At 43.4% G+C, this 26,773-nt stretch overlaps 1 protein-coding gene across 1 annotated transcript in view; it reads left to right on the top strand.

Moving 5' to 3' along the window:
- Positions 1 to 22,118, top strand: part of LOC124776003 (UDP-glucosyltransferase 2-like) — a 90,492-nt gene extending 68,374 nt beyond the window's left edge. The window contains exon 7 of the mRNA XM_047250845.1: positions 21,736 to 22,118. Within this exon, the coding sequence (XP_047106801.1) occupies positions 21,736 to 22,015 (280 nt within the window). The 3' untranslated portion in view covers positions 22,016 to 22,118. The remainder of the gene's footprint in view (positions 1 to 21,735) is intronic.
- The last annotated feature ends 4,655 nt before the right edge of the window (positions 22,119 to 26,773 follow it).

Below are 26,773 nucleotides of genomic sequence, written 5' to 3'. Positions count from 1 at the left end.
ATGTGATTTGAAGAGAAGTAATAAAATGAGCTCCAAAATGGAAAGTAAGCGTTTCTGGACACATGTCCACATAACATATTTTTTTCTTTGTGCGTGAGGAATGTTTCCTGAAAGTTTGGCCGTACCTTTTTGTAACACCCTGTATACTAGTTTAGTTGTTTGACCCTTGATGGGTACCAAGATGACTTGCTTATGCGGAATACAAGCAGAAACACACTCAGATGTAATTTTAAACTCGTCAAGTTGAACTGTGTGTGGGCAGGGATAGATAAATTTTCTTTGCAGGAGCAGTCGATACGAATGTTTATAAAACCTCTCGATACTAGTTCATATTTGAATTAGACGACGCGCATGCGATCAGATATAAGTAATTGTTCCACTCAGCATGTGTTGTATCTAATAAAAGAATTTCTTTGAGCTACAGGCAAGTATCAAAAGTCTGTGGAACATATAGTAATAGAGATTCGCCATCATATCCTTTATTTTGAAACAAAGGAAGTGATTAAAACGGAACTAATGATCCAAATAACATATATTACGTTTTTGTTTTTTACTGCATATTAAATATGCAGTGCGTACTCAATACGTTCCAGAAGGTTTATTACTTTTCTTTTATACCGACTTTTTTTTTAAATATCGCACCATGTCAGTCCAGAAAATTGCTTAGCAGTTGTCGAGTGAGCCAGTTTGTGCGTTTGCTACCTAGGTTTTTGACATTTTTATTTGCAGAGCTAGCTGCATGTTGGTAGAGCATCCTTGCAAATTCTCGATATCGCTTTCCGGACGTGATACATCAGCCAGTAGATGCAGTTCTCAAGGTAGACAATGCCTAGGAAGGTGGAGAGACAGTACCAGAGCCCTATTCTGAATTCGGTGCATATGTTCGATGCGGGTGTCGGCAGCGTTGCCCCAGGCAACTGCTGCAGATTCCAGGAGAAGTCGTATGGGACGTATGGAAGCTGCCCCAGAAGATGGAAGAATCAGCAATGATCAACGGCATGAGGGTGCAGGAGGCATTGGAAACCACTGCGTTAAAGACACGTAACGTGCATCCATAGGACATGTGTGTTGTAAATGAAAAAGTGTCATGATGATCACTCCATTGGCAAAAGATTTCGGACTTAGTCCCCCTTTCTGATCTCCTGGAAGGAACTTTCAATGGGGGAGGTGACCATTGGAAAAAGATTGAATAACCAATTAAAGGGTGACGTTCTACGAGTCGGGGCGTGGAACGTTAGTATTTTGAACGTGGAGTTAGAAAATCTAATATGGGAAACGCTAAGGCAGAGACCAGGTATACGGGAGGTCGGTGAAGTAAAATGGAAGGAAGGAAAGAATTTTTGGTCAGACAAGAACACGGTAATATTAACAGCAGCAGAAAATGATGTAAGGGGAATAGGATTCTTTATGAATAGGAGCGTAGGGCAGAGAGTGAGTTACCGTGAATAATACATTGACAGGATTGTTTTCATCGGAATCGACACCAAACCAAACCGACAGCAGTAGCTCTGGTATATATGCCAACGTCGCAAGCAGAACGTGGAGAGAGAGAGAGAGGGAGGAAATTATGAAGATATTGAAAGGGTAATTCAGTACGTACAGAAAGATTAAAATGTTCAAATTCAAATGGCTCTGAGCACTATGGGACTTAACTTCAGAAGTCATCAGTCTCCTAAAACTTAGAACTACTTAAACCTAACCAACCTAAGGACATTACACACATCCATGCCCGCGGCAGGATTTGAACTTGTAGCGCCTAGAACCGCTCGGCCACTCCGGTCGGCGATTAAAATGTAATAGTTTTAGAGGAATAGAATTAGGTTGTACGAGAAGGACTAGGAGAAAGGGTTACGGGAGAATACGGGCTTGGTAGTAGGAATGAAATAGGATTGTTCTCATCAGAATCGACACCAAACCTACGCCGACAGCAATAGCTCTGATATACACATTAATGTTGCAAGCAGAACGTGCAGAGAGAAAATATGTGAGGACATTGAAAGGTTAATTCATTACGTACAGAGAGATAAAAATGTAATACTTATGGTGGACTGGAATGAGGTTGTGGGCGAAGGACTAGGAGAAGGGGTTACGGGAGAATATGGGCTTGTTATTAGAAATGAGTGAGGGGAAGGGCGTCAAGTTCTGCAGTAAATTTCGTCTAGTAATAGCGAATACTGTGTTCAAGAATCACAAGAAAGGGCCGAAAGATACAGGAAAATTCTAGTTAGATTGCGTCATGGACAGGCAAAGATTCCGAAATTAGATAATGAATTGTACGTTGTACCCGTGAGGAGTTATAAAATGAGATCACAATTTAGTAATGACGAAGAGGAGGCTGAAGTTTAACAGACTACTCAGGAAGAATAAACGCGCAAAAAAGTAGGATACGGAAATAATAAGGAGTGATGAGATACGATTGAAGTTCTTTGAGGCTATAGATACTACGATAATGAATTTCTCAATAGGAATTTCTTTGAAGAGGAATGTACATCTGTGAAAAGGTCAGTCGGTGAAGTTAAAGAAAACCACAGGCACAAGGAAGATAATTGCGAAGAAACAATGCGTAAAAGTAGAAATGCTTCAGTTGACTGAGGAATGAAGTTGAAAAGCCTTCAGGAAAACACAGGAATACAGAAATACCACTTACAACTTAAATTAATAGGAAGAACAGGAAACCTAAAGCGAAATGGCTACGTAAGAAATGAAAAGACATCGAAAAAGATATGATTATCGGAAGAACTGAGTCAGCATACAGAAAGGTCAAAACAGTCTTCGCTGAAATCAGAAGCAAGAGTAGAAACATTAAGAGTGGAATGGAAATTCCATTAATAAATGCAAAGGAGAGAACAGATAGGAGGAAAGAGTGTATTGCAGACCTCCATGACGGGATGACATGTCTCAAAATGTGATAGCAGAAGAAACAGGAGTCGACATGTAAGGGATAGTATTAGAGTCAGACTTTAAAAGAACTTTGAACGACTGAAGGTCAGATTAGGCGGGATAGATAACATCGCATCACAGTTTCTGAAACTACTAGGAGGAGTGGCAACAAAACGTGTATACACGGTGGTGTGTACAACGTAAGATACTGGCGCTATATCATCAGACTTTCGGAAACATATCATCCACACAATTACGAAGACAGCAATATCCGACAAGTGCGAGATTTAAGGCATAATCAGCTTAACAGCTCAAGAATTCAAATTGCTAACACAAATAACATATGCAAGAAGGGAAAAGAAAACTGAGGATCTGATAGATGGCGATCAGTATGGCTTTAGGAAAGATAAATGCACCAGAGGCAATTCTGAAATTGCAGTTGATAACGGAAGCTAGACTGAAGAAAAATTGAGATACGCTCATAGGACTGTCGACCTAGAGAGTGCGTTCGGCAGTATAAATTGATGTAAGATGTTCGAAATTCTGAGTAAATTAAGTGTTAACTACTGCGAAAGACGGGTGGTATACAGCATATTTGAGAACCAAGAAGGAAGACTTCTATACGACTAACGAAGTAGTCGAATTAAAAAGGGTGTAAGACGGGGATGTATCCTTCGCTCCTACTCTTCACTCTATACAAGAAAGAAGCAACGATGGAAATAAAAAATAATTGAAAGAGTGGGATTAAAATACAAGGTGAAAGATTGTCGATGATAAGATTCGCTGAGGACAGTGATATCCTCAGTGAAAGTGAAGAAAAATTACAGAATGTTTTAAACAGAATTAACAGCATAATGAGTATAGAATATGGATTGAAAGTAAATCGAAGAAAGACAAAAGTAATGAGAAGTATCAGAACTGAGACCAAAGAAAAACTTAACATCAGAGTTGGGGATCAAGGAATAGACGAAGTTAAGGAATTATGCTCCCTGTGAATCAAAGTAAGCGATGCAGACGGAGTAAGGACATCAAAAACAGACGCAGGCGTTCCTGGCCAAGAGAAGTCTACTAATACGAAACATAGCTCCTAACACGAGGAAGAACTTTAGGGAATGTACGTTTGGAGCACACAGACTCTGGAAAAACCGGTAAAGGGGAGAATCGAAGAATTTGCGATGTTATGCTAAAGAAGAATGTTCAGAATTTGATGGACTGAGAAGGTGGGAAATGAGGAGCCCTCTCCTCAGAATCAGCGAGGAAAGGAACATATTGAAAACACTGAAACGAAGAAAGGACAATGTGATACGATGTCTTTAAGACATCTGCGAGTAACTTCCATGGTACTAGAGAAAGCAGTAGAGGAAGACAAAGAATACATGCAGCAAATAACTGAGGACGTAGGTTACAAGAGCTACTCTGAGGTGAAGAGACTGGCACGATGGAGGAATACGTGGCGGGCTGTATCAAAGATTGATGAAAAAAAAAGGTCAGTAGGAAGTTGGACAGTACTCGCAGAGCCCAGTTCTGAATTCTTTCGACGGGATTTTCCCAGGAAATTACAGCGTGCTCAGTCTCATTCCAAATGTGTTCGATAGGGTTCAGCGCTGCCGAATTGGGAGGCCAACATATCAGTTGGAACTCGTCACTTTGTTCCTCAAACCACCTCATCACAGTCCTGGCCTTGTGATATGGCCAATTACCTTTCTGAAAAGTGCTACTTCCGCAGGAAAATATGATCGTCACGAAGAAGTGTATGTGATTTGCAACTAGTGTACGATACCCTCTAACCGTCACGGTGCCTTTCGAGAGCTCGACTCGACCCATGTATGCCAACGTAAATGTTCCCCAGAGCATAATGGAGTCCCACGATCTTGTCTCCGTCCCGCATTACACGTGCCAAGGACTGTTACACTGGAAGACGATGGAATCGCGCCCTCCCGTCGCGATGGTGAAGAAGGTGTCCGGATTCATCAGACCATGCAACGCATTGCGCCAAGGTCCTGTGCCTATGGCCACTTGCTCATTTCAGTTGTAATTGTCGATGCCGTGGTATTAATATTCCCACGTGCATGGGCCGTTAGAAAAGGAGGCCAATCGTTAGGAGCGTTGAGTGCGCTGTGTATTCAGACACACTTGTAATGTGCCAACGATAGTTCAGGTATACATGCCGACGTCGCAAGCCGAAGATGAACAGATAGAGAAAGTGTATGAGGATATTGAAAGGGTAATGCAGTATGTAAAAGGGGACGAAAGTCTAATAGTCATGGGCGACTGGAATGCAGTTGTAGGGGAAGGAGTAGAAGAAAAGGTTACAGGAGAATATGGGCTTGGGACAAGGAATGAAAGAGGAGAAAGACTAATTGAGTTCTGTAACAAGTTTCAGCTAGTAATAGCGAATACCCTGTTCAAGAATCACAAGAGGAGGAGGTATACTTGGAAAAGGCCGGGAGATACGGGAAGATTTCAATTAGATTACATCATGGTCAGACAGAGAATCCGAAATCAGATACTGGATTATAAGGCGTACCCAGGAGCAGATATAGACTCAGATCACAATATAGTAGTGATGAAGAGTAGGCTGACGTTCAAGACATTAGTCAGGAAGAATCAATACGCAAAGAAGTGGGGTACGGAAGTACTAAGGAATGATGAGATACGTTTGAAGTTCTCTAACGCTATAGATACAGCAATAAGGAATAGCGCAGTAGGCAGTACAGTTGAAGAGGAATGGACATCTCTAAAAAAGGCCATAACAGAAGTTGGGAAGGAAAACATAGGTACAAAGAAGGTAGCTGCGAAGAAACCATGGGTAACAGAAGAAATACTTCAGTTGATTGATGAAAGGAGGAAGTACAAACATGCTCCGGGAAAATCAGGAATACAGAAATACAAGTCGCTGCGGAATGAAATAAATAGGAAGTGCAGGGAAGCTAAGACGAAATGGCTGCAGGAAAAATGTGAAGACATCGAAAAAGATATGATTGTCGGAAGGACAGACTCAGCATACAGGAAAGTCAAAACAACCTTTGGTGACATTAAAAGCAACGGTGGTAACATTAAGAGTGCAACGGGAATTCCACTGTTAAATGCAGAGGAAAGAGCAGATAGGTGGAAATAATACATTGAAAGCCTCTATGAGGGTGAAGATTTGTCTGATGTGATAGAAGAAGAAACAGGAGTCGATTTAGAAGAGATAGGGGATCCAGTATTAGAATCGGAATTTAAAAGAGTTTTGGAGGACTTACGGTCAAATAAGGCAGAAGGGATAGATAACATTCCATCAGAATTTCTAAAATCATTTGGGGAAGTGGCAACAAAACGACAATTCACGTTGGTGTGTAGAATATGAGTCTGACGATATACCATCTGACTTTCGGAAAAGCATCATCCACACAATTCCGAAGACGGCAAGAGCTGACAAGTGCGAGAATTATCGCACAATCAGCTTAACAGCTCATGCATCGAAGCTGCTTACAAGAATAATATACAGAAGAATGGAAAAGAAAATTGAGAATGCGCTAGGTGACGATCAGTTTGGCTTTAGGAAAAGTAAAGGGACGAGAGAGGCAATTCTGACGTTACGGCTAATAATGGAAACAACGCTAAAGAAAAATCAAGACACGTTCATAGGATTTGTCGACCTGGAAAAAGCGTTCGACAATATAAAACGGTGCAAGCTGTTCGAGATTCTGAAAAAAGTAGGGGTAAACTATAGGGAGAGACGGGTCATATACAATATGTACAACAACCAAGAGGGAATAATAAGAGTGGACGATCAAGAACGAAGTGCTCGTATTAAGAAGGGTGTAGCCTTTCGCCCCTACTCTTCAATCTGTACATCGAGGAAGCAATGATGGAAATAAAAGAACGGTTCAGAAGTGGAATTAAAATACAAAGTGAAAGGATATCAATGATACGATTCGCTGATGACATTGCTATCCTGAGTGAAAGTGAATAAGAATTAAATGATCTGCTGAATGGAATGAACAGTATAATGAGTACACAGTATGGTTTGAGAGTAAATCGGAGAAAGAAGAGGGTAATGAGAAGTAGTAGAAATGAGAACAGCGGGAAACTTAACATCAGGATTGATGGTCACGAAGTCTATGAAGTTAAGGAATTCTGCTACCTAGGCAGTAAAATAACCAATGACGGACGGAGCAAGGAGGACATCAAAAGCAGACTCGCTATGGAAAAAAGGCATTTCTGGCCAAGAGAAGTCTACTAATATCAAATACCGGCCTTAATTTGAGGAAGAAATTTCTGAGGACGTACGTCTGGAGTACAGCATTGTATGGTACTGAAACATGGACTGTGGGAAAACCGGAACAGGAGAGAATCGAAGCATTTGAGATGTGGTGCTATAGACGAATGTTGAAAATTAGGTGGACTGATAAGGTAAGGAATGAGGAGGTTCTACGCAGAATCGGAGAGGAAAGGAATATGTGGAAAACACTGATAAGGAGAAGGGACAGAATGATAGGACATCTGCTAAGACATGAGGGAATGGCTCCCATGGTACTAGAGGGAGCTGTAGAGGGCAAAAACTGTAGAGGAAGACAGAGATTGGAATACGTCAAGCAAATAATTGAGGACGTAGGTTGCAAGTGCTACTCTGAGATGAAGAGGTTGGCACAGGGAAGGAATTCGTGGCGGGCAGCATCAAACCAGTCAGTAGACTGATGACAAAAAAAAAAAAAAAAATTGTATCACAGACACAGTCCCTTTAACTGTTCAGATATGTCTCTAAACCCACCAAAAAATGTAAACAACCGTGAATGAACAGCGCCTATTAGACGTAGCAGGTCCGACGGCTGATCAGTTCCAGTCATTCCATCAGGAAGGAGGTGCACGGCTCGTGTTGTCTTTAGTTCAACGATGCCTAGACGGTCAATACCACGGTTCGATCGCGTACGCATTGTTACTTTGTGCCAGGAAGGGCTCGCAGAAGGGAAGAGTCCAGGCGTCTCGGAGTGAACCGAAGTGATGTTGTTCGGACATGGAGCGGATATAGGGAGACAGGAACTGTCGATGACATGCCTGGGTCAGGCAGCCCGAGGGCTACTACTGCAGTGGATGACCGCTACCTACGGATTATGGCTCGGAGGAACCCGGACAGCAACGCCACCATGTTGAATAATGCTTTTCGTGCAGCCACAGGACGTCGTGTTACTACTCAAATTGTGCGCTACAGGCTGCATGATACTCAACTTCACTCCCGACGTCCATGGCGAGTGCAACCACGACACAATGGGCTCAACGACATACCGAATGGACTGCTCAGGATTGGCATCACGTTCTCTTCACCGATGAGATATTGCATCGGGATTGAATACGAAAGGCACAATGCCCACTTGAGTACAAGAGGAGTGACTCTTCTAATAGTCTGTGCTTTGAGCTTCTTCTGGGAGATCAGTATTAGATTCCGGTGCACCACTGCAGTTTTTCTGTTTTCCTTGGACCTTCACATTGACCATGAAACACAGATATTGCCTTCAGCCAGACAAACGTCGGAGGTATGTTTCAAGGCAACCCGGCCAGGCTGAACGCCTTAGACACACTGTGCAGCGAATGTAGCAAGGTGGAGATTCCCTGCTGTTTTGGGGTGGCATTTTGTGGGGCCGACGTACGCCGCTGGTAGTCATGGAAGGCGCCGTAACGGCTGTACAATACGTGAATGCCTTCTTCCGACCGATAGTGTAACCATATCTGCAGCATATTGGCGAGGCATTCGTCTTCATGGACGACAGTTCGCGCCCCCATCGTGCACATCTTGTGAATGACTTCCTTCAGGATAACGACATCGCTCGACTAGAGTGGCCATCATGTTTTCCAGACATGAGCCCTATCGAACATGCCAGGGATAGACTGAAAAGGGTTGATTATGGACGACGTGATCCACCAACCACTCCGAGGGATCTACGCCGCATCGCCGTTGAGGAGTGGGACAATGCAAGAGGACGTGCTACTGGGTATCAGAGGTACCGGTGTGGACAGCAGTCTGGACCACTGCCTCTCAGGGTCTCGCTGTATGGTGGTACAACAGGCAATGTGTGGTTTTCACGAGCCGTGAAAAGAGCGGAAATGGTGTTTATGTTGTCATCTATTCCAATTTTATGTACAGGTTCCGGATGTGTGTACACAAGGACAGTGCGCTGGCTGATACTACACGCACTTTTCGTGCCTCTGGCTAGCAGTCACTCCTCGCCAGTTGACTCTGCTGTGGCGTAGATGGCTTTATATCGATAGTGGGTCGGTGGTCATGATTTTCTGGCTGATCAGAGTAAATTTCTTTTAAACGGTTGGTTCTGAGCACTATGGGACTTAACATCTGAGGTCATCAGTCCCCTAGAACGTAGAACTACTTAAACCTAACTAACCTAAGGACATCACACACATCCATGCCCGAGGCAGGATTCGAACCTGCGACCGTAGCGGTCGCGCGGTTCCAGACTGAAGCGCCTAGAACCGCTCGGCCACACCTCTTTTAAATGGACACGCCGTATTATATCTTAAGCAGTCAGTAACACGAAAAATTACAAAACGGGGTTTGCATGTCAATAAGTCAGTTATATCCCGAAAATTACAAAATAAACGCGCCGCTATTGCATATCCGGAGAAGCAAGCGCGAAGCCTCGTTACTGCTAATCGCTATGTGATTGACGAGCGTAATCTTACTTTCACTGTTATCACGAGGACTGAACGTAATAACAGGGTTTCCAGCCACAAACATTGATAGGTATATGGTGGTTTCCCTCTTTCATGTTTTATTTATCTATGTACACACTACAGAATACTACCGGTTAGTGTACATTCAACTATTACACTACCCAGTAAAACCATTCGTCTCTGCACTTGTGTACTGCAACGGACCGTAGTTGCGGCTGTGTGGAAGAACTGCTTACTACGGAGCAGGCTGATCTGTGTGGAGGTACGTACAGGTAAATTGCACTAGTGTACTGTACACTGTAGTTGGTATCAGTGTCGTGAGCATGGTGTTAATTTATTTGTCCATCCGTTCGAGGCATTCGACATGTAAATAGCTGACATGTCACTACTTTATGGAGAATGTCACCAAAGTGGATTGAGCGGCACAACTGTATACCCAAAGTTACGCAATAGACATGATCCGACCTGCACTTCATTTTCGAAAAGCGTTAATGCCTTCACGCGACAGGACGCATGTCTTCACAAATGCGGATCCGGAGCAAAGGAGTAACACACGAAGCAGAGGAGGCAACTGTCCTGGCAGCCGCTTCAATGAACCCTCATGCAAATTCGCTGTAAATCGATAGACTGGTGAGAATCCCTCGAACAAGCGTTCAAATGGTTCAGATGGCTCTAAGCACTATGTGACTTAACATCTGAGGTCATCAGTCCCCTAGACTTAGAACTACTTAAACTAACTAACCTAAGGACATCACACACATCTATACCCGAGGCAGGATTCGAACCCACAACCATAGCAGCAGCGCGGTTCCGGACTGAAGCACCTAGAACCGCTCGGCCACATCGGCAGGCCGAACAAGAGTCCTGCACATTCTTCGTAGGCATAAAGACCGCCCATCCGCATATCACTACATCAAGGGCTTCACAACAAAGAATTCCAAATTCGCCTGGAACACTGTTAGTGAGTTGAGTTCTGCGTCGAACCTGGAACTTTATGCATAGGACACTTTTTACCTATGATGCCATGTTTACAAACCATTGGAACGTCAACTTACACAATATGCACAACTAGTCACCAGAAAACCCACACTGGAATGTCACTGCACAGTGTGGTATTGTAGGACAACTCATGGTTGTCTCATATTTGCTGATGGCATTCTTAATGGTTGACTGTACGGGTAATTCTCGAGATGCAGCTTACCTGGACTGATGGAAGATCTATTTCTTCACTTGCGTCAGCATGATGGATGCCTTACGCATGGTGCCATGGCGGAAAGAAATGCACTAAACCAACAGTCCCCAAACCGATGGATAGGATGGGGCAGTCCTGTTCAGAGATTTCCAGCGCGTTCGACGACGTTACCACATGGATTTTTGTTTGTTTGGGGACGTGTGAAAAAATGTGGTGTATCAGCAGGTGTCAGCAACAGTGGACAAAATTAAAGCCTGTATTTCCCCTGCATGTGCTGCAATAACACCAGAAACATTGACAGCAGTGAGCCGATCAATGTTGGAGCGTGCATAGAGGTGTAGTCATGTAAATGGTGATCTCTTCTAAAATAGGCTGTAGCGTTCCTGCTTTGAGCAATGTGACTGCAAATCGTCTTACATTTCGTGTGTTTCTGAGAAGACGTATGTTCGATTTGTAGGTACTAGTGAAAGTTTATGTAACCTTTTCAGTATGTGCAAAATTTCAGTTTTAACGTAATCATTGACATTTCTGTTTGTGTCAAGTACCTTTATCTGATTGATGTACAACTACGTACAACTAGCCTTTACTCCTCTGTTAGATCCTTGGTTACCCATTAACTATGTTAAGCCTGGCCGGTGAAATTCGGAATTTCTTTACTGCAACGTCTATTCCAGTACTGTAGAAAAGATCAATAAAGCACGAACGAGTAACTCCTTTCCTTGATTTTCATTGTGCGTGACTGGACGTCTGTATTGTTTGCAGTCCACTCAATAACAGTGTAAACAACAATAAATTCAATGTTTGTCACATCGTAGTACGTCAATCACATCGCGATTACGAGCTACGTGGAGTTCACACTTGCATTTTGGGATTTACAATAGCGGCGCGTGTCGTTCATTGAAGGTTCAATTTCGCTTTGCAATTTCTTGGGGGGGGGGGGGGGGGAGTAGCTAATGTACTGCGATGCAAACTACGCTGCTGATGTTTGCGTGATAAATAGTTCATTAAAAAACCTAAGTTTGTGTTGAAAATAATATTTGGTTACATTTTAGAACGTCTCACAGTGTTTACTTTCATGAGCTCTGCCTGACATTCATCGTGAAACTCTGTTTTCACTCTCTATCGGTCCAGAGATTCTTGCATCGAAACGTTTAAGTAGGCAACACTGTGTATATGTATATTCTTCTGTCTATCCGTCAATGGATGTTTGCGATCACACGATGCATCTTTATCTTTTTTCTATGAGCTGCACTAAATACTAGGTGATCTGCCCTTGGTGCTCTTGTCCACTGCTTTATATTGAACGAAGATGTTCTTCTTCACGCTTTTCACTTTCACCCTCAATCTCCCCCTCGGTTATCAACAGTAAAGGTATATACAGTGCTAGGAAAAACTTAATGACATGATAGATAAAGTAACATAACTTACTAATACCTAATAATAGCTCATCGGGAGTGAATGAAAGTTTGGCAGTGTGTTTCCAGTGGTCTCCTAGTCGTGTACGGGAAGTTCAACGCCACATGGTGTGAAGCCGGCCTGACTAAAACTTCAGGTAGGGCCAGCTACCCAACATACAACTGAGGGAACTGGGAATGACAGTGTGTGTCTATCAGCTAGCAATTGGGGTGCTCTGTCGACATGAGTGGGTAACGAAATTTGGTTGATTACACAAGGTGAACAATCATCGGGAATCTGGAAACATAAAGTGTAATGAGTTCAGCCCACGAATTTGGAACTGCTCATAGCATTATTTCACGTGCATGGGGAGCATTACAAACCATTGGTACTGCTGGGCGAAGGAGGGAGGTGACTGACCACGGTGAGGTGTAGCAGCAGTTGACGGCTACATTGTCCTGAAGGCAAGAAGAGACAAACGTCAAATAGTGGCTGGATGGGGGTGATCCCTTTGCTCGCTGACCAGCACTTGGCATTCCGTTAATACTCGCATATTAAAGGAACCGTTTGCGATAGTGCCAAGAGCATAGGGACTGGACCAAAGAAGAATGGGGTCACTTTATCTCCTCAGACAAGATCACATTCAGTCTGACTTGTGATTGTGGTTGTATCCTCTTACGGTGAGAGGTGATGCACACAGGAACATTGTCTAACATGATAGATTTGGTAGTCCAGGGGTTATGGGGGTGGGAGGCAAAATCTTGCATGGGCGTACCGATCTCCAAATCTTTGAACACGATACACTCACTGATCAGCGTTATCATGACACTATGCTCCTTCCACATGTCCGTCTTTTCAGGGGAGCATTCGACCCTGACTTCATTTTTATGGATGAAAAGGCGCGATAACTTCGAAGAGCACAAGTGGTGGACCTCTTGGAGTGAGAGGATACTCGGCGCATGAGTTGCAGCTTCCCCTGACTTAAATCACATCACGCACATGTGGGATACGGTAGGGAGACATATATCAGCAGGTCTACAGGCACCAACGACCATCCAGCAGTTGTCAACTATGCTGGTAGAGCTACTTTCCAACCTTGTGACAAGCATGAGAGCACGTTGCAATGCATGCACTGCTGCCTGTAATGATTGCACGCCCTGTTAAAAACAATGTTCTGTATTTGGCGAAGTTAAGTTCTAAGTAAAGAAGGGAAAACAGAAAGGTCGAAGGAGTGTATAGAGGGTCTATACAAGGGCAATGTTCTTGAGAACAATATTATAGAGATGGAAGAGAATGTAGATGAAGATGAAATAGGAGTATGACACTGCGTGAAGAGTTTAACAGAGCATTGAAAGATCTAACTCGAACCAAGGCCCAGGGAATAGACAATATGCCATTAGAACTACTGACAGCCTTGGGAGAGCCAGGCGTAACAAAATTCCACCATCTGGTGAGCAAAATGGCGAAATACCCTCAGACTTCAAGAAGAATATAATAATTCCAATCTCAAAGAAAGCAGGTGTTGACAGATGTGAAAATTACCGAACTATCAGTTTAATAAGCCACGGCTGCAACCTAACACGAATTCTTTACAGACGAATGGAAAAACTGGTAGAAGCCGACCTCGGGGAATATCAGTTTGGATTCCGTAGAAATGTAGGAACAGGTGAGGCAATACTGACCCTACGACGTATCTTAGAAGCCGGCCGGAGTGACCGAGCGGTTCTAGGCGCTACAGTCTGGAACCGCGCGACCGCTACGGTCGCAGGTTCGAATCCTGCCTCGGGCATGGATGTATGTGATGTCCATAGATTAGTTAAGTTTAAGTAGTTCTAAGTTCTATGGGACTGATGCCCTCAGAAGTTAAGTCCCATAGTGCTCAGAGCCATTTGAACCATCTTTGTATTTATAGATTTAGAGAAAGCTTTTCACAATGTTGACTGGATTACTCTCTTTCAAATCCTGAAGGTGGCTGGGGTAAAATACAGCGAGCTAAAGGCTATTTACAATTTGTATAGAAAACAGATGGCAGTTATAGGAGTCGAGGGCATTAAACGGAAAAATCTATGGAGAAGAAATGACAACTTTGAGTTTCGCCGACGACATTGTAATTCAGTCAGAGACAGCAAAGGACCTGGAAGAGCAGCTGAACGGAACGGACAGTGTCTTGCAACGAGGATATAAGATGAACATGTTCTGAGGCATCAAGGGATCACCAATTTAGCATTGGAGGGCAGCGTGGAGGGTAAAAATCGTAGAGGGAAACCAAGAGATGAATACACCAAGCAGATTCAGAAGGATGTAGGTTGCAGCAGGTAGTGGGAGATGAAGAAGCTTGCACAGGATAGAGTAGCATGGAGAGCTGCATCAAACCAGTCTCAGGACTGAAGACCACAACAACAACAACCTCCTCAATAGTTATGTGATCTACCCATCTAATCTTCAGCATTCTTCTGTAGCACCACATTACGAAAGCTCCTGTTGTCTTCTTGTCCAAACTATTTATCGTCCATGTTTCACTTCCATACATGGTTACACTCCATAAAATACTTTCATAAATGACTTCCTGACACTTAAATCTATACTCGATGTTAACAAATTTCTCTTCTTCAGAAATGCTTTCCTTGCTATTGCCAGTCTACATTTTATATCCTGTCTACTTCGTCCATCATCAGTTATTTTGCTCCCCAAATAGAAAAACTCATTTACTACATTTAGCGTCTAATTTCCTTATCAAATTCCCACAGCATCACCCGATTTAATTCGACTACATTCCATTGTCGTCGTTTTGCTTTTGTTGATGTTCATCTTATATCCTCCTTTCAAGACACTATCCATTCGGTTCAACTGCTCTTCCAAGTCCTTTGCTGTCTCTGACAGAATTACAATGTCATCGGCGAAGCTCAAAGTTTTTATTTCTTCTCCATGGATTTTAATGCCTACTCCGAATTTTTCTTTTGTTTCCTTCACTGGTTGCTCAATATAGAGATTGAATAACATCGGGGAGAGGATACAACCCTGTCTCACACCCTTCCCAACCACTGCTTCCCTCTGATGCCCGTTGACTCTTATAACTGCCATCTGGTTTCTGTACAAATTGTAAATAGCTTTTCGCTCCCTGTATTTTACCCCTGCCACCTTTATAATTTGAAAGAGAGTATTCCAGTCAACATTGTCAAAAGCTTTCTCTAAGTCTACAGATGCTAGAAACGTAGGTTTGCCTTTCCTTAATCTAGCTTCTAAGATAAGTCGTAGGGTCAGTATTGCCTCACGTGTTCCGATATTTCAACGGAATCCGAACTGATCTTCCCCGAGGTTGGCTTCTACTAGTTTTTTCATTCGTCTGTAAAGAATTCGCGTTAGTATTTTGCAGCCGTGACTTATTAAACTGATAGTTCGGTAATTTTCACATCTGTCAACACCTTTCTTTGGGATTGGAATTATTATATTCTTCTTGAAGTCTGAGGGTATTTCGCCTGTCTCATACATGTTGCTCACCAGATGGTACAGTTTTGTCAGGACTGGCTCTCCCAAGGCTGTCAGTAGTTCTAATGGGATGTTGTCTACTCCCGGGGCCTTGTTTCGACTTAGGTCTTTCAGTGCTCCGTCAAACTCTTCACGCAGTATCATATCTCCCATTTCATCTTCATCTATATCCTCTTCCATATCCATAATATTGTCCTCAAGTAGATGGCCCTTGTGTGGACCCTCTATACACTCCTTCCACCTTTGTGCTTTCCCTTCTTTGCTTAGAACTGGGTTTCCATCTGAGCTCTTGATATTCATACAAGTGGCTCTCTTTTCTCCAAAGGTTTCTTTAATTTTCCTGTAGGAAGTATCTATCTTACCCCTAGTGAGATAAGCCTCGACATCCTTACATTTGTCTTCTAGCCATTCCTGCTTAACCATTTTGCACTTCCTGTCGATCTCGTTTTTGAGACGTTTGTACTCCTTTTTGCCTGCTTCCCTTACTGCATTTTTATATTTTCTCCTTTCATCAATTAAATTCAAAATTTGTTCTGTTACCCAAGGATTTCTACTAGCCCTCGTCTTTATACCCACATGATTCTCTGCTGCCTTCACTACTTGATCCCTCAAAGCTACCCATTCGTTTTCTACTGTATTTCTTTCCCCCATTCTTGTCAATTGTTCACCTATGCTCTCCCTGAAACTCTGTACAACCTCTTGTTTAGTCAGTTTATCCAGGTCCCATCTCCTTAAATTACCACCTTTTTGTAGTTTCTTCAGTTTTAATTTACAGTTCATAGCCAATAGATTATGGTCAGAGTCCACATCTGCCCCTGGAAATGTCTTACAATTTAATACCTGGTTCCTAAATCTCTGTCTTACCAATATATAATCTATCTGAAACCTGTCAGTATCTCCAGGCTTCTTCCATGTGTACAACCTTCTTTTATGATTCTTGAACCAAGTGTTAGCTATGGTTAAGTTGTGGTCTGTGCAAAATTCTACCAGACGGCTTCCTCTTTCATTTCTTACCCCCAATCCATATTCACCTACTACGTTTCCTTCTCTCCCTTTTCCTACTGACGAATTCCAGTCACCCATGACTATTAAATTTTCGTCTCCCTTCACTACCTGAATAATTTCTTTTATTTCATCATACATTTCCTCAATTACTTCGTCATCTGCAGAGCTAGTTGGCATATAAACTTATGCTACTGTGGTAGGCGTGGACTTCGTACCTATCCTGGCCACAATAATGCGTTCACTATGCTGTTTGTAATGGCTTACCCGCATTCCTATTTTCATATTCATTATTAAACCTACTCCTGCAATACCCCTATTTGATTTTGTGTTTGTAACCCTGTAGCCACCTGACCAGAGGTCTTGTTCCTCCTGACACCGAACTTCACTAATTCCCACTATATCTAAATTTAACCTATCCATTTCCCTTTTTAAATTTTCTAACCTACCTGCCAGATTAAGGGATCTGACATTCTACGCTCCGATCCACAGAACGCCAGTTTTCTTTCTTATGATAACGGCATCCTCTTGAGTAGTCCCTGCCCAGAGATCCGAATGGGGGACTATTTTACCTCCGGAATATTTTACCCAAGAGGACGCCATCATCATTTAACCATACAGTAAAGCTGCATGCCCTCGGGAAAAATTACGGCTGTAGTTTCCCCTTGCTTTCAGCCGTTCGCAGTACCAGCACAGCAAGGCCTTTTTGGTTAGGGTTACAAGGCCAGATCAGTCAGTCATCCAGACAGTTGCCCCTGCAACTACTGAAGAGGCTGCTGCCCCTCTTCAGGAACCACACGTTTGTCTGGCCTCTCAACAGATACCCCTCCGTTGTGGTTGCACCTACGGTACGGCTATGTGTATCGCTGAGGCACGCAAGCCCCCCCACCAACGGCAAGGTCCATGGTTCATGGGGGGATTGAGGAGGTATTGAGCAGAACTGGAGAGAAGCGAAATTTGTGGCACAACTTGACTAGAAGAAAGGATCGGTTGGTTGGTTATATTCTGAGGCATCAAGGGATCACCAATTTAGTATTGGATGGCAGCGTGGAGGGTAAAAATCGTAGAGGGAGACCAAGAGATGAATATACTAAACAGATTCAGAAGTATGTATGTTGCAGTAGGTACTGGGAGATGAAGAAGCTTGCACAGGATAGAGTAGCATGGAGAGCTGCATCAAACCAGTCTCTGGACTGAAGACCACAACAACAACGAGGGGATGATCATAAATCGTGGCCACTTCCGTGTAATTATTGTCTTTGAATAAAAGTGTCATTTATTTTACACTCACTGCGTATTTCTTTCATTTACGTTATGGAAAATGTTGTAGCAGTTCAACACTGTAACAGGTTAAAGCTTCATCTATGTTATTTTGCAGTGGCACATGTGGAACATTACTTTCGACCTTAAGATTTGCACATGACTGAAATTGGTCTTCTGTGAGATATATCCCAGGAATGCAATTATTCTTGTTATCTGTACTTTTAACACTTCATGCTGTTTGTGTAGTAATACATCTGTGTCAATTACTCTTGCTGCCCACGGTATTTTTATCATTCTGCCGTAAATCCGCATTTCAAAGACCTCGATTTCCCTTGCTGACATTGTATTCAGTGTACAACCTTCAAAACTGTTTGGAATTACAGGCCAGCTGTAGCATTTTACAAATCAAACTCTGACGTGAAGGTCCTGGTCTGTACTTTGTGAGAATTTTCTTAAATTTTATGAAAGCATTGCTGGAGATCTCTAAGCGAAATTTTATCTCCATATCTGATCTCTAGTCTTTACGTAGCAGCAAGGTGCTTAAACTTGTCCGCTCTCTGTATTAAGAAGCTACTAAACTGTATATCTGTATTTGTAAAAGAGTTGGGCTGTCATTTGACAATAATAAACTGCATCTTATTTATTTTAATATTCAGATCTAGATCACGGTTGTAATCTGCTACCACACTGATGAACTGTCGGAGATCATCTACGTTATCAACAACCAATATCGGGTCATGAAGATAGCGACTTCAGTTGACATGGCAGTAGACAGAGTAGGCAGCAGCGTCTCCTTATGCCTTTCAGACTTGCAAATTTTTCCTTATGTAGCACTGCTAGGAGATTTTTTAATGATTTTAGATGCTAAATTTGTACAAAAATATGGACGCATTTTCAAAACATACTGCGTTCGCTCATGGACTAAAATAACTAATTACGAAATATTCTCTATTGTAAGAAATAGTGAAATTATCACTCAATACTTAACATGCAAAATAACAATATTGAATTATACAGTGTAATATAACGAACCAACTACATTCGTGTATTCTGGTGGCCACGAGCTGCTGCGCACCACGTATTGACTTGCTGATTTTTCATAGTGATGCCCAGCGGTTGGCAGCAACTCCGCTTGATGAAAAGGCTGAACATTCACAAATATGTACCTCAGGTTTTACTGATTCTTTTGCAGCTAAGACACAGTAAAAGTTAATGTATTGCAATTGTAACCAGAGGGTCTTAAAGTGAAATGTGGCGAAAGAGCAGATTCGTTTGCCAGTCATGGCCAGTTAAGATAGCTACGTACACGAACTACACGTTGTTTCCGGTTACAGGAAGCAACAGTAACTGGCATTGCCGATTCTTGAGAGCCCATGTAGTCAGAAGAATCTGCATGTGGCATTCTATGTTATTCTGTATTACTATGTGTTCCAAACAGCATAATTATGATGTATGGATTCATAGACACACAGTACATTACGTTTTACACATATGTGCTTTTTATTCTCTCTGTCATAAAGTTTCTTCTAGACTCCTCTCGCTGCTTCAAAAGCTGGTATTTCAACCTTATTTTCTGAGAGTTTTAACCAATATTCTGTGGTTGATATAACTATTCCACTGAATGGACAATTTCGAGCCTTAATATGAGTTTCTTGGTAGATACAGGCATAAATGTTGGCAATTTCTTGTTAATCACATGCATTCAGTACAGCAGTAAATTGCACACTGTCCATGGCCGTTAGACTCTAGAAATAAAGAGAAATTTGCATTGTTTGGGTGCATACATAGCCATTTAGCTATGTCGTCTTAACACTATAACAACACGTGCAGACAGGGAACCTACTGAACCCCATTGTTACAGCCAAAGTTGAGTTGTCTATGTCAATGCACTCTCCTGTGAAACCTGATTAAGTTTCTGGACAAGAACTAACAATAATTTTAACGGAGACACTACAGAAAAGTTGGTCCAGTGCTTCCATCAGTCACTACTTCTGTCAAGTGGTGAAGGAGACCAAAAGTAGCTCACAATCAACGTGAGTTGCAGCCTTATACATTTGGGAAAAAGACAGATGTGACAAGAAGTTATGGTCAGTTATACTTGATAAGCATATGACCACTTACAACTATCCTTCTGTACTAAGTCAGTATATCCTGCGTAACTTGAAATTTTTATCCTAAGGAGAACATGGGCAGAAATGAAGTCATACTAAGTTCTGTAAAAAAAAAAAAAAAAATACACTACTGGCCATTAAAATTGCTACACCAAGAAGAAATGCATATGATAAACGGGTATTCATTGGACAGATATATTATACTAGAACTGACATGTGATTACATTTTCACGCAATTTGGGTGCATATATCCTGAGAAATCAGTACCCAGAACAACCACCTCTGGCCGTAATAACGGCCTTGATACGCCTGGGCATTGAGTCAAACAGAGCTTGGATGACGTGTATAGGTACAGATGCTCATGCAGTTCATCAAGAGTAGTGACCGGCGTATTGTGATGAACCAGTTGCTCGGCCACCATTGACCAGAAGTTTTCAATTGGTGAGAGATCTGGAGAATGTGCTGGCCAGGACAACAGTCGAACATTTTCTGTATCCAGAAAGGCCCGTACAAAACCTGCAACATGCGGTCGTATATTATCCTGCTGAAATGTTGGGTTTCGCAGGGATCGAATGAAGGGTAGAGCCACGGGTCGTAATACATCTGAAATATAGCGTCCACTGTTCAAAGTGCCGTCAATGCGAACAAGAGGTGACCGAGACGTGTAACCAATGGCACCCCATACCATCACGCCGGGTGATACGCCAGTGTGGTGATGACGAATATACGCTTCCAATGGGCGTTCACCACGATGTCGCCAAACACGGATGCAACCACCATGATGCTGCAAATAGAACCTGGATTCATCCGAAAAAATGACGTTTTGGCATTCGTGTACCCAGGTTCGTCGTTGAGTACACCATCGCAGGTGCTCCTGTCTGTATAACCGCAGCCATGGCCTCCGAGCTGATGGTCCATGCTGCTGCAGACGTCGTCGAACTGTTCGTGCAGATGGTTGTTGTCTTGCAAACGTCCCCATCTGTTGACTCAGGGATCGACACGTGGCTGCACGATCCGTTACAGCCATCCGGATAAGATGCCTGTCATCTCGAGTGCTAGTGATACGAGGCCGTTGGGATCCAGCACGGCGTTCCGTATTACCCTCCTGAACCCACCGATTCCATATTCTGCTAACAGTCATTGAATGTCGACCAACGCGAGCAGCAATGTCGCGATACGATAAACCGCAATCACGATAGGCTACAATCCGACCTTTATCAAAGTCGGAAACGTGATGGTACGCATTTCTCCTCAAACGAGGCATCACAACAACGTTTCACCAGGCAACGCCGGTCAACTACTGTTTGTGTATGACAAATCGGTTGGAAACTTTCCTCATGTCAGCGCGTTGTAGGTGTCGCCACCGGCGCCAATCTTGTATGAATCCTCTGAAAAGCTAATTATTTTCATATCACAGCATGTTCTTCCTGTCGGTTAAATTTTGCGTAAGTAGCACGTGATCTTCGTGGTGTAGCAATTTTAATGGCCAGTAGTGTACAATCGTAAAAGGGGAACAAACGCAATGATTGGTATTCGATATATCACTGAAGCAATGCCAGTCACAACGCCATTTATTTCTGTTTCGTGGAACTTTCGGTTAATTATTCTGAGGCTGAATATAATTTCTAAATCCATGTAGAATTTTAACAATATGGAAGATTTACAGAAGGTGACGAATATACTCATACACTTTATTCTGAAGTGCCATTTTCTGATCTGTATCTTTTTTTTTTTCAGGTACAGGGAGAGCATGAGAACTTTGTCGTCGGTATTCCGTGAGCACCAGGTGGACTCTTTGGAGCGCGCCGTGCGGTGGCTGGAGTACGTGATACGTCACAAGGGGGCCCCACACTTGCGCAGTGCCGCCCTCGACCTGCACTGGTGGCAGTGGCTGCTGCTGGATGTCATCGCCTTCCTACTTCTGGTTGCCGCCATTGCAATCTATCTTTTGTGCATATCTGTTCGCAGACTTGTCCAGTTTCTATCAGGATTTAAAGTGAGGGTAAAAACTGAGTAGTTATTCAGCTGTAGAGTCACTGAAGAACTATAACTGTGGCATTGCATCAGAGTTTGTATCTGAAAATATCTTTGATGTAAAAATGTGACAATACATTCCTGCAAGCGAGTATGGAAGATAATTTCAAGATCTACACTCCTGGAAATTGAAATAAGAACACCGTGAATTCATTGCCCCAGGAAGGGGAAACTTTATTGACACATTCCTGGGGTCCGATACATCACATGATCACACTGACAGAACCACAGGCACATAGACACAGGCAACAGAGCATGCACAATGTCGGCACTAGTACAGTGTATATCCACCTTTCGCAGCAATGCAGGCTGCTATTCTCCCATGGAGACGATCGTAGAGATGCTGGATGTAGTCCTGTGGAACGGCTTGCCATGCCATTTCCACCTGGCGCCTCAGTTGGACCAGCGTTCGTGCTGGACGTGCAGACCGCGTGAGACGACGCTTCATCCAGTCCCAAACATGCTCAATGGGGGACAGATCCGGAGATCTTGCTGGCCAGGGTAGTTGACTTACACCTTCTAGAGCACGTTGGGTGGCACGGGATACATGCGGACGTGCATTGTCCTGTTGGAACAGCAAGTTCCCTTGCCGGTCTAGGAATGGTAGAACGATGGGTTCGATGACGGTTTGGATGTACCGTGCACTATTCAGTGTCCCCTCGACGATCACCAGTGGTGTACGGCCAGTGTAGGAGATCGCTCCCCACACCATGATGCCGGGTGTTGGCCCTGTGTGCCTCGGTCGTATGCAGTCCTGATTGTGGCGCTCACCTGCACGGCGCCAAACACGCATACGACCATCATTGGCACCAAGGCAGAAGCGACTCTCATCGCTGAAGACGACACGTCTCCATTCGTCCCTCCATTCACGCCTGTCGCGACACCACTGGAAGCGGGCTGCACGATGTTGGGGCGTGAGCGGAAGACGGCCTAACGGTGTGCGGAACCGTAGCCCAGCTTCATGGAGACGTTTGCGAATGGTCCTCGCCGATACCCCAGGAGCAACAGTGTCCCTAATTTGCTGGGAAGTGGCGGTGCGGTCCCCTACGGCACTGCGTAGGATCCTACGGTCTTGGCGTGCATCCGTGCGTCGCTGCGGTCCGGTCCCAGGTCGACGGGCACGTGCACCTTCCGCCGACCACTGGCGACAACATCGATGTACTGTGGAGACCTCACGCCCCACGTCTTGAGCAATTCGGCGGTATGTCCACCCGGCCTCCCGCATGCCCACTATACGCCCTCGCTCAAAGTCCGTCAACTGCACATACGGTTCACGTCCACGATGTCGCGGCATGTTACCAGTGTTAAAGACTGCGATGGAGCTCCGTATGCCACGGCAAACTGGCTGACACTGACGGCGGCGGTGCACAAATGCTGCGCAGCTAGCGCCATTCGACGGCCGACACCGCGGTTCCTGATGTGTCCGCTGTGCCGTGCGTGTGATCATTGCTTGTACAGCCCTCTCGCAGTGTCCGGAGCAAGTATGGTGGGTCTGACACACCGGTGTCAATGTGTTCTTTTTTCCATTTCCAGGAGTGTATTTTATTACGTCAGAGTAGACGCAAAGGATATTTGTGAGACAGTGAAACAGTTGAGAAGCTCAAAGATAAAAATAATACTGTGATTTGTATCATGTGACAGATAGCATAAATGCTATGGGAAATTTCCTGCAATCAATACTGACGGAAAAAATCGGATCCCAAGAAAATAATTAACATAGAGCAATGAAAATTCTCGTTATCTCACGACAGTTACAGCGTGTATTTAAAGCAAATCTGATTTGCATCCTCATAGGGGGCAACTGGCATGAAATGTGAGTAGACATCTTTCAGTTGTAGTAACACGCCTATCAACTTTTCTTTCCGTCATACAACTCCTTGGTGCTTCGATTTTTCCCCGTTAGTATATTAAGAACGCTGTTACTGTTTGAATCTCATTTACGGTATTGAAAATAGCAGTGAAAACATTGTAAGGGTTCTGCTATGATGGAATATTAATTTTTTCATCACTTTTTTATGATTTAACATACAGAGAGAGTGATGTACTCGAAGCCATTAGGAGGCAGATTTACTATTACATACTTTAGTATTCATATTAAACATTTAAACTATTATTGATCAACGACAGTTAAGACTATCATGAAATTAAATAAAGAATTAACAATACTAATTTTTTTGTAGGAACATGGCTCATACAAATGATTAATTTGTGTTAGGAAAGGCAACCTGTCTGGATGCTTCTGAGTGGGGCAAATTGGTGGAACTAGTGCTGAAGAAACCGTCTGTGTCAAAAGGCAAACACTGCCTGTGAGAGTGGAACAAGCACAAGGCAGCAGGGCAAAATGCGATCGTTTAAGACATGTATCATCTATGGTAACGATGATCAGACATATGTTATTACCGTAGATAGTGATGGCTGCCGTTTCCACAGCAGCATAGAGAAAGGACGCTACCCCCTCTCTTTTAAACCGTCGTAACTACAAAAGACATTAAGGATAGGAGGGTCCTTTTAACTACTCACATCTGAGTAGTCATGGTTCATAGTTCCACTGTATTATGTAAAAACCGGGTTGATTAATATTGTCTTCCTACTATGTAAGTAAGACTCCAATTTTTTGTCCTTTTGTAACGCAATTGAGATGTTGAATGAAATGGTTCCACTTATTTCCGAACTATCTGACGGCAAACAATGAGCAGGTAAGTTATCTGCAGAAGTCGACTCGCCGAACACAGCACTGAGAAGACACCGCAGTGTAAGTGATATTTCACACAATCACAAAACTGTGAAGAGCGAAGTGTGTGAAAACTGAACTCTGCCCCATTTGTAACTGCATTTTGTGGCTAAATAACGCCCGAAATTTAACTTTCGATCTTGATAATAAGAGAAATTCAATCATTTGTAGTATTCTTATGTAGAATACTGAATATTAATGCCTCTTGTTCTGGAATTAATTGGGATTAACTTCTTCTGAGAAGCAGAGTTATCTTTGAGAGATGTTGTCTAGTGGGTTGTACTTAGTTCTAAAGTTGATCTGGAGCGGTGGAGTAAGTATTAAAAATATTACTGTTGCAGTGAATGCTACATTTAACTGTCAGAGGGATTAACTTTGAGTGGCTACCCTTGTAGACCCTCCCCGTTCAGCTGAAAACATAGAAACAGCACTGAACAACGTATGCTGCCCCCGCCTTGAGTTAGCAGCCATATCTTATGTGAGACGGTTTCTCACTTAGCGACAGAAGCCTGAAGAAATTTAACTGCATATGGACTGAACCGTGGATTTATTTTCAAAGAATATTCTTAAGAATTTATTTTATTTACTAGCGATTCATCAAGAACATTAGCACATTTAATCACACCATGTGCGCGTGGAAGTAGTTGCCAGGGAGTAACTCATGAAATCATAAGCAAATTCCTTTTTAACAAATGGTAATTTATTCAATTTAATGGTGCCTAAAGCCTTTTTTTAAAAAAAAAAAAGAAACAGATTTAAAATTATAACCACAAAGCACCCTCTAAATACCAAGTCACAATTGCTTCAGAGGCAGAAAGAAACAAAATTTTTGACTGTATGAGCTTTCGGGCTGTGAACCTTGCCACTCCCTTTTGACACGCCCGTAGTTACGACCGCTCACAACAACCTCTGAAAGACTACACTGGTGCAAATCTACAACACACCAGATTACTTTAAAATAAATGTTTTAACAATTCACACAAGCACACAAACTATGCACCCCGTAGGAGGGATGGAAATGGTACAAAACACTAACAATTAAAATATTAACTTTGCCACCGTAGGTGCAACTTGATTTTAACTTCTAAGAAAAGTCTTACGGTGAAAGGGTGGCAGCTTTATATACTAAAATGATCATTTAAATGAAAGCCCATGAAATGCAATCTTATATAAAATTATACAAGGTTGGCCAAGCAAGTTAACATGCCCTACAGTACACAGATACCGCCTCTCAAGATGATAGGCAAGATCAAAACATATTTCAGGAATTAGGCCGTGACACTCCAAGCAATAAATTCTTTAACACACCAAATTCGACAAACATGACAGAGGCAGCTCCGAACGAGACGAGAGACAGACGAGCAAGCTGGGGACGAGAGACTGACCAAGAAAACAAGAAGAATTTAACAACGGTAAATCACACAACATATCACCAATCACTTAACTTCTAATAAACTGCGATTTCTGGAGAAGACCTGGCGCAGCACCCCCAAATCGCTCTCCTGAACTGTCCGCTGCCAGCCGCTTCAACGGACGCAGGAAGGCGCGCCGATCTCACGTCTTTCCTGGTCCGCACCAACCGACCGACTGCCCGCTGCTCCGTTCGCGACTGCTGTTCCGTCGCGACTGCCCTGCTGGTGCGTCTCCCACTCACTTCCAGACACTCGACGGCGGAAATACTGGCTGGGACCCAACCATGCAGAGGAAACACGCCCACTGGCAAAACGACATCCCTGCATCAGGAAAGGATCGAGCCAAGCTCCACAAGATGGTAACTGAAAGGGCCCAGAAGCGCTCGGAGAACCAGTTACACCACGGCGTCGCAGCTTGCACCGGCCAGACTGATGTCATGGGTTGACTCCTGTTGTTCTCGTGTCGACCGCAAAGTCACTACCCCTCACTATACGCCGCGGCCCACTGGACTCAGGTGGCGACCTCACATGCACCGACGCTCAAGACGGACAAGTCATCTTGTGTCTCAGTGCGCGACCGACCAATCGATCGATCCAA

This window comes from Schistocerca piceifrons, chromosome 2 (assembly GCF_021461385.2).
Source record: "Schistocerca piceifrons isolate TAMUIC-IGC-003096 chromosome 2, iqSchPice1.1, whole genome shotgun sequence".
Taxonomy (NCBI): domain Eukaryota; kingdom Metazoa; phylum Arthropoda; class Insecta; order Orthoptera; family Acrididae; genus Schistocerca; species Schistocerca piceifrons.
This window is presented reverse-complemented; position numbering and strand designations above follow the sequence as displayed.